General features: G+C 42.5%; 1 protein-coding gene across 2 annotated transcripts in view; it reads left to right on the top strand.

The window, feature by feature from the left end:
• Positions 1-17,904, top strand: part of LOC146821451 (uncharacterized) — a 314,989-nt gene extending 297,085 nt beyond the window's left edge. The window contains exons 4-5 of one of the 2 annotated variants that reach the window (XM_085612405.1): positions 2,476-2,657; positions 17,584-17,904. In XM_085612405.1, coding sequence (XP_085468531.1) covers positions 2,476-2,622 — 147 coding nt within the window. In that variant the 3' untranslated portion in view covers positions 2,623-2,657; positions 17,584-17,904. The remainder of the gene's footprint in view (positions 1-2,475; positions 2,658-17,583) is intronic. The other variant, XM_085612404.1, reaches the window with a different exon arrangement.
• The last annotated feature ends 791 nt before the right edge of the window (positions 17,905-18,695 follow it).

Raw genomic sequence — 18,695 nt, 5'->3', positions numbered from 1 at the left:
TGGCGTAACGAAACTTGAGGTGACCCGCCTACAAGGTAGATTTGGGCCCCTGCTCCAGATTTAATCAGGAGCTCTCAGGCCAGAGTACTGTGCTGAGGGGGGCACCCTGCAGCGCCGACCCCCCCCCCCGCACCACGGGGGCCTGTGGTTCGCCACTGTGAAGACATAGAAGCTCATACAACTCAGTACAATGATTCTTTGCAGTTTCCAATGGCAGACTCATTCAGCAAACCAGCACAGCTTCTTCATTTAGCAGAGTCCTAGGCCTTAGGATATTACTGTCACTGAAATACTTTTCGAGCATCTGGTCGTGTATATTCAATTTACACCAATATTTTTTCAATCATATCCTGTGCTGCCTTGCTGAATGAGTAACCTGCTGCAAACAGAATCAGTTATAGCTGATGTATTTTGGAAGGGATCCTCATTTCCTGGATGGTATTCCTTAACAAGCATTTGCAACGCAATAGGTCTTGAATTTTAGAAACTTTAACCTATTGGTATTGTAAATGACCATGCCTTTTTTATTGCAGGTTTTTTAAACACATAAATAAATGGCATTGTCATTTACAATGCCAATAGTTCAAAATCTCGCAATTTTGAGACCTATGGCATTGCAAATTTGCATTGCATTTCACTGCCATGAAGCTGCTGGGAACTTCAAAACGCCTGCCGTTTGTTACCCAAATTATCCAAATTCAGCAAATCATGTGAAAGCGGGCGCCCAGGTTACAGTGAATGCAGGAGCCTGGGTTACAGTGAAAGTGGGTGCCCGTGTTATTGAAAGCAGGCGCCCGTGTTAAAATGAAAGCAGGCACCCATGTGATTGAAAGCGGTTTCCCGGGTTATTGAAAGCGGGAGCCCATGTTCAGGCCAAAGCAGGTGCCCATGTTGGTAATTTAAAAACACATAAGATAAAATACAGCGCGGCCCTGCTGCTTAAAAAAATACAAACGGTTCCAGCTGAAGCAGAGCATGTCCTGTATGCAGTAAGAGAAACTCAATAAAGAAAATAGTGCTTACAGACTAAATAACACGTACCGTATAACAACCGAAGTAAAAAGGGCCATTCGCCATGGGAGGTTACAAATGAAGACAAGGTGGTACTAAGGAGGGACTAACAAGGCTATTTACCAATTAGAAGCCAGCATTTATAAATGACAATGACACAAGTCAATGACAAATATGGGCAGAGAGTAGGCGGGGCTTCAAGTGCATACTCCAATCCAGCATGCCTCGCAGAGCAGTGCATGCACTGCCCAGGCTCGACCTAAAAATTGAATGGTACCATTTTCTGTTAGGTAAGGTGGAGAGCACTGTTCGTCACTTTTCATCATACTTTCCACCCCTGTATAACAACCTAAGGCCATTGCTGCCGTGCAACATGTAAAGAAACAGCTCAGGGATTGGGGGAAACCAAGCAAAACAAGGGAGCGGTGGCGGGTTATATAATGGCAGGCAGGGTGGTTAGAACAGCAAGCAGGAGGAATGAGTAACAACGGCAAGCAGGATAAGGAGGTGGGTAGAAAAATGACAACGATAAGGAGGAAGGCGGCGGGGTTGGTCAGGGTGAAAATGGCTGGAGGAGGCTAGGGCAGAAACGGACAGTGGAGGGGAACTGTGACTGGGGAGGAGAGTGCTTGGCCAAAACAAAACAAAAAAGAAAATAAAGTACCTGGAGCAGAACGCGGCCAATGGAAGAACACTGGACACAAACTGGAAACTGTGCTAGATCCATTCTCCACGGCATGGACAGAAGCCCATAGAACTCAGCAGGAGGTGTTGAGCAGCAGGCAGAAAGCAGGAGATATGACCAGTAAGAAGCAATGAACTGGGAGTGTAGTGGACGCCAACCAATGGTAAGTATTGGTAAATAATCGGCAGGCTTTATGCCCATTTAAAAACTTTTTTTTGTAACAGTAGCTTTTGCTGACCGCGCGTGCGCACTGTAGGCAAAACTTTTAAAAAGGCATGTGCTCTGCCGCCCGGTCACCCCCTTTCTGCCCAACCAGCCATTGGGCTCTACCCAACAATTCGGCAGCGATATTATCTTGAAATATTGAGGCTAACCTTAGTCGGTGTTGTCTGCTGACATGGCTATGTCACATTGCTGGATCCTGCTCAAATCTAAACTCCAAGTTTGTTACCTTATAGAAAAAGAACATTAGAGTTGATTGTGATTGAGTCATCTTGACACCTTTAATGTTTTGTCACTGTGGGACTGAATTTTCCTAAATGCGAAGGACCACGCCACCCATTAATGTTTCTGACCATCCCTATGCGCTGTCACGATGCATTTTAATTCTGTCTGCACGCTAATTTTACTGCGGTAGATGCAGCAAACCGATTAAACTGCTCCTGCATAACTTAGCCCTCTATTTGGCACATAAATTACTAGGTTAGGTAAATGCACTATTGCTCATTGTATCAGAAAGCGAGGCAGTAGTAATTTCTCTCGGTTCTCTTCTCCTTCAGCCTTTTGGAAACTCATTTACAGAACTCTTCCCCATCATTGCCATTACATTGTTCAATCACCACTTGACCAGAAAGAGCGAATCAGTGGAGAAAAAGAGCGTTGGCGGAGGGGGTTGGGGTAGGAACGAAGAAATTGTGAAGCATTAATGGAAGGAAAGTCATGCGAGGGCTGAAAGGAAAAGGTACATAAAACAAAGTAACCTTTTCATGAAATAACTGCATTTGTTTTCTGTGTCTTGATGGCTGCTTGAATTGTTCACGTAAGTTAGTTACTTGCCTGCTTAATGTTGCTTGTCCTCGCATTATCTCTAGGTTAGTGGTCTGCTTCCCTTAAGCACAGGGACCGCGGGAGATCTTAAGTTCGCCATGTTGGACTATGGTGTACATGCTATGACTGATAGCGAGGTTATTAACCCTCTCAGATCCAGGGTCTTTTTGCAGTCCTTTCCCCCAAAAATGTTGCTTTATTAATGAAGCTCATTCACATCTCTTTACTTCGAGTGTATCCAGGCAAATTGCATGTTCGTTTTCGAAAGCACGAGAACTGGTTATTGCCGCAACCTTTGTATTTATATGCCGAATGCAGAAAATATAACCAGAATGGCAAGAGTCTTCCATTTTTTATAACCACGTAGTTCAGTCTTTTGTTGTGTTTTACACAGTCAAACCAAATCCCAGAATCGTAACCGCTGTAATTTCTTTCTTGAATTACTTTGACATGGAAATGCCAAATATGATTAGGTTATCTAATTTGTGATTTGCACAAAAAGTAATGAAATCTATGTATCCAAATATTCCATCAGAAGCACTGACTATAGCCCACGTTTCATTTAGTAACTTATATAAACACCAGGACATGAAAACTGGGAGTGCTTGAATGTAAAAAATGTTATTATACTCCACTTGTACTTGCACGCAGTCAGGCATGAACACACACACAGATATGTATTAGTTTTTGTAACACTGTACGTACTTGGGTGTGTACCCACTGGTATACAATCTTTGCATCTGCCATTTACACAAAGATTCGCACCCTCATCATACATGCACCTTCAATATTGTTCATGTGTGTTTGGGCATGCTTACCTTTGTTTGTAAGAGGTGCATGTCAGGCAAATGTACTTGCATGTATGGGTGTACAAAGTGGGCTAACCTGTGTGTCACAAAATACCGTTAGACTTTTCGCCCACAAGGCCACACAGACCTAGATTTACGTTGTGTGTGTCTGTTTGTGAAACGTGGGCATTTAAAAAACATTTCAGGGGCGATCCTTTTTTGTCTGTATGTCTGTCTCGCTCTGTGACTCATCTCTCATCTATACTTCATCTGCTGTTTATCTTACTCTTCTACATATAAGAGCACCCCTTAGTCTAGCTTTGTGCTGTAGCCCCCCATTTCTTTGTGCTGGACAGATGTTATTTTGGCCTCTACACAGGACGCAGCCTTCTGAACAGACTCAAGCTACTTGTGCTCGCTTTATTTATTTAGAATTTGCCATCGATGCCAGTCTGGTAAGGCAACTTTGTGTGCGCAGATATCCGGGGCAGCTACAAACAGTGGGATTCAGAAAGCAGGAAAGAAGCATATCAATTTTCGACCTGTTTCTAAAATATAATGTGGATTTAGCTTGCATGTTTTTGTGGCAGCTTAACCTGTACATCATGTCTACTGCTGTATAAAAATGTGATGTGACATTTAGTTTGTAATATTTGATTTGAAAATGCTACTTGGTAACTTATTGGCATCCTGGGCTCAAGTAACATGTAGTGAAATTAGATTTCGTTTGCCTAACACGAAATATATCGTGCCTGAGCTGAGCTGCAGCTCATTTGAATGACTTGTGCTTTTCTGACAGGTAACACACTCCCTTCACAGTCTGAAATGACCCATTGCTCCACCTGGCACTTCAAAGGACTGGCTAACCCATGCCCAATAATGAATGAAGGGGAGAGTCCCCTGAGCCTGTTAAGCGCGGCCTTTGTGCTTCAAAATAATCTGAGAAAAGAACAAATAAGTGGTTATCTCCAGGGAGGGCCTTCCCTTACCTCAATTTTTCCTTCTCTTCCCTTGCCTTGCCCAGCATACTCCGTTTTGCCTACCTATGTTTTTCCTTGCCTTCCTTTCCCACAAAAATGAAACCTAAGAAGCCAGGTAGAGAATATAAAAATCTATTTGAACATAGCACTGTAATAAATAAGCATTCTAGCCTTGGAGACCTATTGGTTATGTCAGTGTATTTTTTTATGTGTTAATGCGTTAAACATGCATGCACTGACCAACAAAATGAATTAGCTCAGTGGCCACATCATCCTACTTTTTTGTTTAATATGGTAATGGGGTGGGCGTACTGGTTTGGGGAGACCGAGACGCACAAGGGTGAGAGACAGAAACATGGTGTGGAGGGGAAGACCATTACATGTATGAGCCGAGAGCAACATGTAGAAGAGTGGAGGGGTACAGAAGCACCTGGATGAACGAGAGTAACATGGGGGTGTGAGTGACACAGGAGCATGCAAATGAACAAGGGGGCACAGAAACACACGGGTGAGAAAGGGCAACATAAGTGCAGGTGGGGAAGTGAAGCACATGGGTGTGAGAAAGCAACAAGGGGGCACAGAATCTCACAGGAGGAAGAGGGCAACGTGCGCTGGTGTGAGACAGACGCACATGGGTGAGAGAGAGCGATATAGAGCTTGGGGGAGCAGAGAAGCACATAAGGGAAACACCTAGAAAAAACAGGCACTTTTATGAGTAAGTAAACAAAAAGATAAATGTAGCTCCCAAAACACGAGAAGTGGAAGGACACAAGTACTTCGGCTATGCTCCAGGGGAGGTTCATACACAAAAGGAAGTAAAACCCACAGAAGCTAACACATAAGAAGCAAAAACTTGTGTGACAATACAGCCAGCCAATAGTAAGCAATGGGCAGGCTGTAAGCCAACTGTATGCTAACAAAATGTCTTGCAACAAACAGTGCATGCACCGTTTTAGGGAAGGCCTAAAAAGAGAGATCAGATTGAGGGCAATCTAGTCTTTTACAGAAGTATGTATTCTGCTGATCAAATAGATTCTACTGTTAGAGATAGATACGTTCAATAAGCATTTAACTGCAATTTCCCACACGTAAATGGAAATACTGCAAGTGCCGATAAGCTCAGGGGGCTCAGATAGCCCCCTGAGCACGTAGAAAGTGAAATTGAAATGAGCCTAAAGGCTCATTTCAGTTTCGGTTTCTATGAAATGACATCAGCGCGACGTGCGCGCTGATCGTCATTTCACAGAAACGGGGTGGGGGGCCTCGGGAGCTGGGAAAGCTCTTCCCCAGCTCCCGAGGCTTTGGGGAAGCAAAAGAAATCCCTCTGGTGCCTGCACCAGAGGTATTTCTTCTGCAATGGCGTAGGACGCACAGGAGAACTTATGCATCGGACGTGACTCCTGGGGATGTGGTGGAGCTGAGCAGATCTGTGGACACTCATTCATGGTTACCTTCATGGTCACATGCCTGGGTAAAAGTTACTCATTTGCGGCTAGACTGAAAATGTGTACACGATCACACAGTGTTAAAACTCATTTGGCAAAATCTGTCTGAAATGCACTGTCAGGTCATCATTTACTGTGCTTTACCAAATAAATATTCAAATCTTTAATGAAAATGTGCTCTAGAATGAATCATTTTCGCCATATTTTTCCATTTTTTTGGGGAGGGTGACCCCCCCCCCCCCCCCCCGCCTCTCGCCACCCCCCCAAATCTCCCTTAAAGTGGTCAAGCTCACTCGCTACGCATCCTATGGAGGCTGATCTGACAATATTTATCAGGGCTGCTTTGGGTTCCCTGTTAGGCCCTGCTTTTGGCTAGCAACCCAAAACTTAAAAAAAAACAAAAAAATAGATTCCATTCTCCAGAATTGTTTTACTCTAAAAGTGTAAGAAATTGGGTTATTATTTGTGCAGGATGTGAGGTATATGCAACTGATAGTTCCACAATTGTCTTCTTATTGGGAAGGAAGTACCCGATCATAGCACTTGACTCTCTCAGGGTAGCGAAGCAGAGCAGTCCATGGCCCACTCAGGGATGGTGATGTGGGCTAGCAATTTCCACCCGCTGGCACGCAACAACAGCACTCAATAAATCATTGTCCGGCCAGAGCTTTTTCTTTGAAAAAGAAAATAATACATTTATTACACACACTACTACTAAATACTACACATTAATTTACAAATATATACTTTGGGTAAATGAAAATGTTGTGATGGGGATGGGGTGCCCATGGCCGAATGCATGTTGGAAACATGGATGTTAGTTCAGATCCAGGGCACCTAAATTGAGGCTTGGTGCCTTGTTTTTACTTTTTTGCACTCCATCTCAAGTCTGATGGTGTCATGGCTGTGGGGGTGCTTAAAGTTACCGGAGGTGGTAAGCTTGTCAGCTAGATTGGCGGGGTGCTGGTTGAAATGGCTTTGATGATGATCCAGGTTTTGACAATGAGTGGTCTGGCAAAGGAGTCAGTAGAGCACCATCTAGGCAGAAGGAAATGTGGTCATATTTCTTTGGACCCTTGATGTCGGCCTGAATCACTAATTACATTAAAGTACAATCTCTTCAACATTAAAATTGTCTTTGACTAGCATTTGAAGAAATGTTATTGGTAAATAAGTAAGTATGTATTAGTATTTATATAGCTCAAACCTAGCTAAGCAGCAAAGAGCTTTACATTAGATAGGGGGTTGGGAGACGATCTTGTACATCTAGTAGGGGATTACACAAATGCATTTCATAAATCACTTTATTAATATTTAGCAGATGGAGATAAAGCAATCTGCCCAGAATCACACAATGTTGAGACAATCCCAAAGGCAAGAATTCGAACCTGGGTTCCCGGGTTCCAAGGTTGGGAGCTCTAGCCACTAGGCCACATCTTCCCCCAATGTTGTGCTTGTTACGGAAATGTCCTATAATCGACATAGATGTCAACAACAATATTACTGTGCAATCCATGGGTCATCACTCAGCGCTGAGAATTAATGTGCTCAACTAAATGTATGTTTCAGTATCTCTAAGTAAAGTGTATGGAGTTTAAAATTAAGCTGAGGGGAGGAACTGGTAAACATTAAAAGAGGACGGTGGAACTCAGTTGGGTAGTTTAGAATTAGGAACCCTAAGGTTGAGAGAGATGGTGTGCATAAAATAGTACTATTCTGAGAAACTCAAAGTTCCCACAACAAAGGTTGTTCGATAGTGCTAAGTGGTAATGTTAGGAGTCAAGTTGCCTAAGAACCGTGTATTTGCTTGTTTAGACGTAGATGGTTATAATAATGAAGTTCCTGTACTGCAACAAATGTAGGTGGACATATTAGGATTATTGGGGGAACTCTGTGGTGCATGCATCCAATGATGCAAAGCCCTTACAGTCATTCCTAGAGAATCTGAGAAATATGCCCCATCTTCAGCCATCATTCAACCCATGGGACCAAGGGCTCATAGGGGCTAGATTAGGATGGTGCTAAATTAAAGGTGCCTTTAAAGAACAGAATAAATAGAGCTGATTTACACTGACGAGGTTTCAGTGGAGTAGCAATTGGCAAACATTAGTCACTCCCTCCCTGAATCAATTAAAGGATCTTGAGTCAGAAGGATTTACACTCAGGATCTGGAACACCGTCTTGCCCCAAATCAGGCATGTCCTATCGCTCATACACTTAAGCAAGATCTGAAAATTAACCTCGTAAAGGTTGCACCCAGCCACCCTTAAAAATCAAACACCACAACCGGAAGAAATCCATACTTTAACCCTCGCCTTACGACATTTTAAATCATTCCCCGTTTTCTTGTTTAGTGGCTTTCGCTTCCCAGCTAGCTTTGCACTCTATAAATACCAATACGCACATACATCGCTCTTATAGCAATCCTCTGAAATTATATCTATCATTAGCTGCTTTTCGACTCATCTATTCGTATGCAATTGCAAGATTCATCACTACTGTAAAAGTTCCAGATCGGCCAACACACTGTAATCAAGATGTTCTGCCTGACTTTCTATCCATCACCTTAAATTGCAAAGAGCGGTCAAATCTGTCATCATCCTTGATTGCCAGCATCCCACTGAGATGTTCAAGTTGCTGTGCAATCTTTCTGCAGTTACTGAGACTACGGCTTGGTGATCATTTGTAATAAGAAGAAAAAGGGAGGATGCTTATTTATCTTATTCAAAGGAATGTGCACAAATGGGGACTTTAAACTGATGTGGGTACATACGGTAGGTGTCTGAATTTAAACGTGTTGCTCAATAGAAAAATCACCTATTAAAATTTGTGAGGCTGTTTTCTAATGATTCATTGGGCCAGTGTTACTTTATGAGTTGCAACAAATGCGGCTAAAACAAATTAAAACAAGTAAACTATTCACCCTGGACTGTGTGGTGTGACGCTATCCTGCGCAATGAGTAGTCTGGACATGGTCGGATAATATGTTCATATTCTTTGGTCAACATCCTTTTACTTACAAGCAAGAATAGGCCTACTAGGAGCATGGCGACATCCCAGTAGATGAGTTCTTGTAGTCCGCAAGGGGATGGAAGGGGCGGATGCTCCACCTCTGAAGTAACCCCAGCCACTGCCCAGACAGTACCCCAAGGACAATTGGATAGAAGGAGGCATTGTGTGCATTGCACCAGTGTGTAAAATATAGGGGGAGGTTTGGGAACATCAGATAAACTGATAAAGAGGTGAAATAGTATGTTGTAAATGGCTTCCATAGGAAGCCTTTAAGCCTTTATTGTGAATAACTGGATCTGAATCTGGTTATTGCAGTGATGTCACAGTAGTGGTTTACCAAAGTGGTTAACCAATGTTGCACTGATGGAAGTGCTTGTTTCTACTTTGTCCCACTACTTCACCCGGAAGGCCCGAGGTTGGCAGTAGAATGATGGTTGGTATCACCAACCTTCTCCCGCATCTCCAGGGTCTCCACAGACACAAAGGAGATGGGCAAATGTGGGTGGTGCTGTTCCCACTGCCTTTTCCCCTGTCAGTACATTTCTCTACAGACCTGCGCTGAGACTAGAAATCAAACCGTGCTGACAAGTGACTCTGAGTCGCCGTCCACGCTGTATCAACTGTCTGCTCTCAGTGTGATAGCTGAAAGCACTGCTTTGGGCTGGAATGCGATAGCGCATAGGGTGCTGAGGTTATTGGCAGTAGGCCAGGTTCCAATTTTTCAGTTGGGTCGGGTGAGAGGCAGGGGGTCAAGTCTTTTTTTTTTTTTATATTTGGAGATGGGCGGCAGAAGGCTTTTTCAAAGGGTAGTGGGGCTGAGTGGCAGATGGCCAGCTAATTATTTTTACTTTGGTGATGTGGTGGAGGTGAGTGGCAGGAGGCCAGGTATTTATTTTTAGTTTTGGGGAGGGTGAATGCTGAGGGTGGTGAGTGGCAGGAGACCAGGATATTTATTTATATAACTTTTTTTTAATATATATGTTCTATAATGACCCCCCTATTTCGCATCTGCTCCTGCATACAAGTTGGAACCAGGTAAAGATAATTTGAGGGGCCGTATACAACATAGAATTAGAAATGGTTAACACGAATAATGGGGAACTTTTTCATCTCAGGGTTCTCAGTGACATCATGGACATTTTGAGCTTTGCACTCGTTATCTATTTGAAGTAATTCAGAACTACTTGATTGAAAACATCCCAGTTATTCAGTTACACATCTATAATTCTGTGTATGTAGATGGCCAGGGGCATCTGACCCTGAAGTCAACACACTGGGCCTGACTGCAAGGAAAAGCACTCTGCTGTGTTTCTTGTCGGGTTGCCGGCTGCCGTACAATGTAACGCCACACGCAATACGCCCATTTCCGGGTTGTAGAGGTTCGGCGTGTCGTGCTGGAGCAGGGAGAACGGAGCGCGAAGGAGATTAGCCGGGAGGCTGCAACGAAGCACTTGTCCCGCCCCATATCGAGGGAGACCGCGAATACACGCATATTGGGGGCCCGGAAATTGGTGCCAGGGATAAAAGGTTGTGAGTGTGTCCCCGAGGGAACCCCTGGTGGGGGGTTGAAGACCCACGAATTAGCAGAAAAAGAAAGCCTTGAGCAGGGGCTAATTGAGCCAGTAGAAACACGGCAAGCCGAATATACCACACCACAGCAGAGGTAAGTGCTTTTGGGGGTTCATGTGAAAGTCCCCTTTTTAAATTAAGGTCCCATTTAATCAGTAAACTGAGAACTGTCTTGGACTGTGCAAGTGGAGTGCAAGTGGAGGCAGTAACTGGTACTGCTAATCACTAGAGGATAAAAAAAAACCGAGTGTGGCAAGGAGACGGAGTATTATAAGGCTGGACATACCTTGATTTTGTATCTGCCCCTCTTACTACCATCTTACTACCATCTTCTCAGTGTCCATTCATAACCTTTTAGTTGTTAAGAGATTAAACACGTGTTGTAGTAGGAGCTCCTCTAAGATGGCACCTAAAAAGCTAAAAATAAGTAAAGTAAGAAAAGTCCCCCCGACTTCGAATATTGTTTTAAGAAAATCTATCAGATCTACAGTGGAGAGTATGGAAGGCCTGGAGGAGAACATTAAAAACGTGTACAAAAAAGAAAACCAAAGAAGAAATTGACACTTGATATATCGCAAGTAAGTATGAAAGGGGGGTGGGGCATGGTGTCCAAATCAATAAAAGACTTTGTGGGGAAACATTTTAATAGGAAACCAACACCCCTAAAAAGTCAAGACTTTGAAAAGGAACCAATATTGAGTCACAAAGTTAATGAACGCAGTGCCCGAAGTATAGAAGATTCACTAATTAATCAAAGTATCCTAAGCCAATTAAACATCAATTTGGAACCAAGACATTCCTCGTTGCCAAGGATATTTTCTGTGACTGGCACTGTTGATGGAGATTACGAGGAGAATATCTTAAAAGAGTTGGAAGGCCAAAATGAGGCTACGGATTTGGATATAAGATCAAATGCAGATAAAAGCTTGGGTCAAGGGGCGAATCAGGGCTCCAAGTTGTTAGAAGAACAGGTCCACAGAAGCTCGTTGGGCTTGAATATATCGGCAACACCCTTGGCCTCAATGCTGGATGTAATGTTAATGCTGCAAAAAACTCAGCAAGACCTGCTAGATGTTACATTATCAAATAATAAAATACTTAAGGCCCATGAAATCTGCTTAAAACAAACTTTGTGTGAATTACAGGGCATCAGGAGTCTAATGCCGTCTGTGGTTAGACCAGTGCCTGATACCTCTTCTCAAGGTGATGGGGGGGGGAATGAGAGTCAATGAATAATTGCCAGGATGTGTATATTTCTAGATGCCCAATGTTAATTAGGAGAAGGAGCAATCATCCCTGGTATAGGCTGCCAAAGTCTAGATATACTTCAAGAAAACTAATGCAGCAAAAAGGAAAACAAAAGGGTTATAAAAAAGGAAGGGGTAATGGAGTTAAGCCCCACGTAACATTACAATAAAGAGTAATTTCTCCAGATAATATAAGTGTAACGAGGAATCCGGAGAATCACTTAACTATGAGACAGGAGAAAACAGGGGGGAAAAGAAGTCAATAAAAAAATACCCAGGTAGTAGAAAGAGAGGAGAAAAGGTTGGGAAAATAGTTAAACTTGCAGGAGGAGAAGGATCACCCTATGAATTCAGGGAGGGGGGAATGCCCAAAAACTCCAAATATATGAGTGAAAAGAAAAATGGGGGTCTAAAGGTAATAGACTCGAGTGATAAAAAGTGGATATACTTCGAACACTTGGAAGTTGAGAAGGGGAGGAAAAAGCTGAGAAAAATTGTACCCCTGAACCGCTCCCAACTTTTGATTTATTTCTCAAGATGTCCAAGCCGGAGAAATCGAATCAAAAGATCTGAGGCAGGTAGGATTCACACCTAATAACAAAGGCAACAAAGTGACAAAAATTGAAGTCTACTCAGGGATAGTAAAAACCGCAATCTTAAATGCTGAAAAAGATATGCTAAAGGAAGGAATAAGGCTACTACCCAAAGCTGAATTAGAAAGGGAAAACCAGCCCTACAGTGCCTTCCTCAAATGTCACGCAGGCCTGGGGAAAAGGCAAGCAAGACTGATAACAGGGGCATGTGTTTGCCTGCAGGAAACTTGGCTGTGCAACAACACCCCAGTGGTTGAAGGATGTGTTCAGACTCATAAACCCGCCAGTAAATTAAGATTTGGACGTCCATCTGGGGGGGATTATGACACTCATTTCCACAAGAACTGCAAAAAATGTAAATACGATAACCACTTCTTGCAAATGGGTGTTGGTTATTGAGGTAGCCTTACAGGGTTCTGAAAGGTTAAATGACCGTGCGATTGTGGTGAACACCTACATACAATGGGGTTCTCAAGAGGAGTATGAAAGAGAAATGGGTCTATTTAAAGATGATATGAACTACTTGAGTGATAAGTATGGAAATGATCTGTTGATTATTATGGGTGATTTTAACCATAAACTAAACCCTAAAAAATTAGACCCTTGGTTTAAGGAAATTAAAAGCTTATGAGATAATGCCGGCACTCTTCCCCATTTGCGACATGAGTAGACAAGATGAAGCCTTTGGGAAATTCCTAGGTTCAAGGGGGCTAATTAGCTTAAACGGTAGGACAGGTACTGACCGTCCTACTAACCAGACGTTCAGAAGAGGTAATCAACACTGTCCCATAGATTACGTGTTTGTACATGCCTGGAACTTCGCTAGGGTAAAAAAGTTTAAGGTAATCCAGCATAAAGAAAGTGACCATCACCAACTGTTTTGTGAATTAGTGAGAGGGCCCCCCAAGATTCTGTGAAAGAGTCCTCCCCAATCGATGGCATACCCAAAACCCCGGACTACAAATTTAACAGACGAATATCTAGTAAAATTAGCTCGCTTTTAACAAAATTTAACCTTGGATGGAACGAATGATCAGACGATTTCATTCTTTGAGGAAAAAATCTGTCAGGTCTTACAATGCCTCAGAGCTGACCTAAAGAGGAATAGAAAGGGTATTAAAGATTCACAAGCCCGATGTAGAAAGCAAATAAGCTGGTTTGACTCAGTGTGTAGGGGAAAAAAAAGGTTAATAAGAAGAGAAGAAAGACATCTGAGGCTAAGGTATGATCAGGAGGGCTTTACCAACTTAACTAAATTAAGGAAAGAATATAAAATGTTAGTGAGGTCTATGAAGAGGAGATTTAAAGAAAAATGCTGGTATAACCTATTGGAAACAATAGAAACAAAAAATATCAAAAGTTTCTGGAAGTTGATTCAAGACGCCTCAGGCGGTCACCGGAAATCCTGAGTTGTGTAGTTGATGTGGCAACTTGGGAGGAGTATTAAGGCCAATTATATATGGCTAGCAATGCGCCAGTAATAACCGAGGGAAGAGCCCCTAAGGGATGGGAGGCAAAAGAGTTAATACCTTCATTTTCGATAGAAAAAGTGAAGGATACTATAAGGAAGCTAAACCTAACTCGAGCCGCTAGGCCAGATAATTTACCCACTGTTATAATTAAAACAGAGTTAAACTGGTGGGCACAATTTTTCTCGCAGATGTTTTCTGTGGTGCTAGATTTAGGTATTATCCCAAAATCATGGAGGGGTGTGGTGATTAGGCCTCTGCACAAAAAAGGGGACAGGAAAGACCCAAAAAACAGCAGATTGATTAATCTGTTAGACATTGGGGTCAAAGTATTCTCTAAAATAATCCTAGGTAGATTGAAGGATTGGGTAGAGATACACTTGATTGTACCAGTGGAACAAGGAGGGTTTAAGGAGGGGCATTCAACCATTGATGATTGCTTTGCCTTATGGGCATTAGCTCGGAAGCCGTTAGAACAGCAAGGTAGATTTTACTGCTGTTTTGTTGACTTTCGGGCGGCATTTGATCTAGTAGACAGGGAGTGTCTCTGAGAGTAGCTAAAAAGTTATAACATTCCTGAAGAACTCCTAGTAATACTTCAGGAGTTACATAGCCAGACTGAGCTCAGGTCATCAAAGATACTATGGGGGGCTTGACATTGGAGATTGCGATCAATATTGGCTTAAGACAGGGCTGCGTATTAGCCCCACTTCTTTTCACAATCTTTCTCGCTGATCTACCTTTCTTTTTAATGACGGAGAGAAGTGCAAGCCCAAAGGTAAATGGGAAGCATGTGTCCTGTCTACTGTACTCAGACGACTTAGTAATTCTCGACCAAACAGAATTGGGTCTGCAAAGGAAGCTAAATGCGTTTGATGCCTATTGTGCATCAAAACGCCTCACAGTGAATATGGATAAAACAATAACACTGTGCTTTGGGAAGAGAGATCACAAATGGAATTGGTTTTTGGGGCAAACAAAACTAGAAGTTGTCAAAGAATATAAATACTTGGGAATATGGTTTGACAAGTGACTAAAATGGAGCACGCACTTAGAGGCCCAGAAAGCCAAAGCCTTAACATCGGTCTGCGGGCTGAAAAAATTCAACCGTAATTATAATGCCATGTCCCATAGACCTTTGCTGAAGACCTACAAAGCAATGATCCCTCCACAATTGCAGTATGGGGCAGAAATGTTATGTCTAGGAGGGAAAAGTACCTGGGACAGTGAGGAAGGGAAATGCTTAAAAGCATTGATGTCATTGTCTAGCTCATCAATGATTCAGGCCATTAGGCTGGAGCTACACTTGATATCATGGAATGTCCAGGACCAAGTGAGTCTCCTTAGATTTTGGAAACGACTGAGGGCAGGGGAAGATGGTAAAGAGTCACGTTGGTGTATGAAGGAGATTCAGCTGAGTGAACTAAAGTGAGCGAAAGTAATAAGAAAGAAACTCTACTCCATCTGTGACAATCTGAAGGTGAAAATCGACCCCCAGTCCTTGTCTATTGAAGAACCAAAAAGTGTACTCAAAGCCCCAGGGAAGGATAAGTCTAGACTAATTGATATGGAGAATCTGAGAGAAAAAGAGTCTGTGCAATTTGATAAATAGCTGGAGGAAAGAAAATTGGTATCCTTACCTAGACACCCTACCAAATCAATGGCTCAGAATGGAATTACTAAGAGTGAGAGTAGGTATTAATCCTGCTCGAGCCAATGCTACAAGTTGTGCAGAACACGGCTGCTCGCCTTGTAACGGGCGCCCCACCTAGAACCCCCTCTATTCCTCTTCTCAAAAAACTCCACTGGCTCCCTGTGAGAAAGCGAGTGAAATTCAAGATAGGCTGCACTATCTTCAAGGCCTTAAACGACCTAGGCCCTTCCTATTTTTCTAATAAGCTAATCAAGTACACCCCCTCACGATCTCTTAGATCAGGTTCTAAACTCCTGAAATGCACCCCCAGAATGAAAAAAAAGCTTGCAGTGGTGGCAAAGCTTTCACTCGTCTTGCCCCTGCTTTTTGTAATGAACTACCTCTTCAGCTTCGCAACTGTTCAAACTTCTCGCAGTTCAGGAAACTTCTTAAAACTCACTTTTTCTATCCCTCTGGTCTGGCTGTTAAGATTACCGTCCTAGCGCAGAGATAACCCCTTGGGGTGATTCAGCGCTATATAAACCAATAAACTTCAAACTTCAATGATAAAATAAAAAGAATACTGATGGACCCTGACGGTAGATGTTCGATGTTCATGCGGGATGGGCATGAAATGCAATTGTTTACACATTTTAATGGATTGCCCAAAATTGCTAGACCAACGAAAATTGTACCTACATCCTGTTTTTTTAAAGTATGTTATTGGGTCACGGACGCAAGTAATTGAGCTCCTTATGGACATGCAGTATCTTGATATTGCAATAGCAGTGGAAAAGTTTATCCAGGCTGTTAAAAGGTTATTTTTTGGAATAGGGAATGGAGGAGTAGACCGTGTATTGATAAAGAGAAATTTTAAACTGGGTAATTTTAAATTTTTAAATAGAAATTTAAAATGTTTGGATCTTATATGTGTTTTAGATTGCATTCATAAATTGTGTATGGAATTGTTTTAACAAAATTAAGGTTGATGTTAGGAAAAATAGGTTATTATGATGTAAGGAGATAATGAATTTGTAATAATTATTTTCTTTTTATTTAATGATGGCTCTTTTACAATGTTAAACAAATGCTGTGTTTTATTGTGTTTTATGTTTAAAGACCTATGGTCTAAATAAACTTGCTTCTTGAACTGAACAGTGTTTGGGGTTCATCTGACATGTGACTTGGGGTGTGAGATGTCCCTGTGGGATTATGAACACAGGTAGAAGGTCTGATGTGCCATAGACAGGTATGGAAGAAATGGTGGAGTTCAGGGTGAGGTTGAGGCACATCTGTGAAGAACCCAGAGTGACAAATCCCATGACAACAATCATACTATCCAATTAAAGTGCTAGATAGAAGCAGACATAATGGAGCTAGGAACACCTGAATCTAGAAGAAAATGCACCTGTAATCAAGTAATGAATGTGTCTACTTTTATTTTGTTGTGACAGTATGACGTCGAAGCGGGCAAGTAGTCTGACTCCGCTGTAGCCTAATTGGTAAGGGTGCTACTTTTTGATTGTCTCTGCCAAATTCTGACCAAGCACCCAAACTTCGTACTAGTATAGTTCTAGGAATGTTAGGTTAAGTTGAAATGATTTATGAAGCGCCTTCTTTTATCAGTATGCGGGCCTACTCGTTGAAAATATAGACACACATTCGGTTCACAGCCTTCTGCTTTATAAGGTGTGCTTAGTACCTCTCACATCTTGCGATAATAGTTCATTTGATTCCCTCCTGAATGTGTTGCGTTTTCCAATTCGATACTTTTTGCTAAATAAAATGTTCAAACAATTTGATATCTGCTTCTCTTCTCCAGACCAATGTAATGTTTTGCTTTGTTTTACAACTGGTGAAAGACTTCATTTGAATATATTTACAATTCATATTGTGGCCAATTGTTGCACCAATTATAAATTACAAGGATAAAATCTGTATAATGAGTATCTTTGAATCAACAACGTGAAAAGAAAGTTGTTAAAAAAAAAAAAGAAATTCAATATGTTCTTGGTAGCTTAGAGAGCTGTGGGAACTGCTATGCATTTGTATATTTATGTGCTGTTTAAGTCTAACCTTCGCTTGTTTTCGTTTGTTTTTTCAGATTGTCCATCTCAATGAGAAATTTGAAATCGTTTCCTTGGTCGGGACGCTGAACGAGACGGCTCATCTACATATATCCCTGTCAGACAAGGACGGCAAGACTGTGGGCGGGCACGTCATTGGCGACCTGGAAGTCTTCACCACGGCCGAGATCGTGATTGGTGAATGCTGCAGCCTGCAATTCACCCGGGAGATGGATGAGCGCACGGGCTTTCCCGAACTTGTCATTAGCGCTCGCCCTGGAAACGTTTAAAAGACACTGCCCTGTAAATTATGTGCCATTTTTTTCTCCGAAAGTGGATTAAATAAATTTGGGCAGTGACATGTCTTTTCTCGCTTTTTTTTTTTTTTTACTTCAGCCTATTGATTCGGCCATTTTGACCACACGGAGCAGAATCAATTTTGTATGAGATGGATGAAGCTAAATAATTTAATTCTGACTCTCGAAATGGCTTTTCATTAATTTGCCTTTTGCCTGCACTTGTTTACCCGGTACGCATTGCATCTTAGCTTCCTGCAAGTATTATACGAGGTGTACTCCAGGGATTTTCTACGACCGACTTACTGGCCGTGAGGAGGACTCGTAGGTGGTTTGGGAGCAAGGGGGAAAGACAGGGGAGGGGGTTTAATGAATTCGCCGTGTTTGCTCATCTTTACACGGTCGCTTATTACTCACTAATTGGGCAGGACTACTCAAACAAGCACAGAGGAGCAGTTGTCACGCGAGCGTGACATGGGTCTCAAGAAGCAGCCAGAGATGGCAGGACTGCCTGGCCTGGCCCTTTGCTACTTATTGGCTGGGAGCCTAGCACACAATCTCCTAAAAGTGCAGTCATTGTTAGCCAACCCATCAGAAGCTAACGATCATGAGAAACCTTGGCAAGGCCTGCCATTTGAGGGAGCCCTAGACAGACATGCAGCTGTGCGGGACACTTGGGAAGTCAACACATCATGGAAAGGCCCAATTCTTTCTTGGCCTGGCTCTAAATAGACTCCAAGATGCGGGCCTAATTAATTTGTGGTGGGATAGTTTGGAGTTGTTGTCTGAAGGGGCTTAATGGACTTGTGAAACATTTTGGGCTGTGACAGCTGCTGTGTACTGCTCCTGCATTA

The sequence above is a fragment of the Triturus cristatus genome, chromosome 6 (assembly GCF_964204655.1).
Source record: "Triturus cristatus chromosome 6, aTriCri1.1, whole genome shotgun sequence".
In the NCBI taxonomy this organism is placed as follows: Eukaryota; Metazoa; Chordata; class Amphibia; order Caudata; family Salamandridae; genus Triturus; species Triturus cristatus.
Note: the sequence above shows the minus strand (reverse complement) of the source record. Positions and strands in the feature narration are given on the sequence as shown.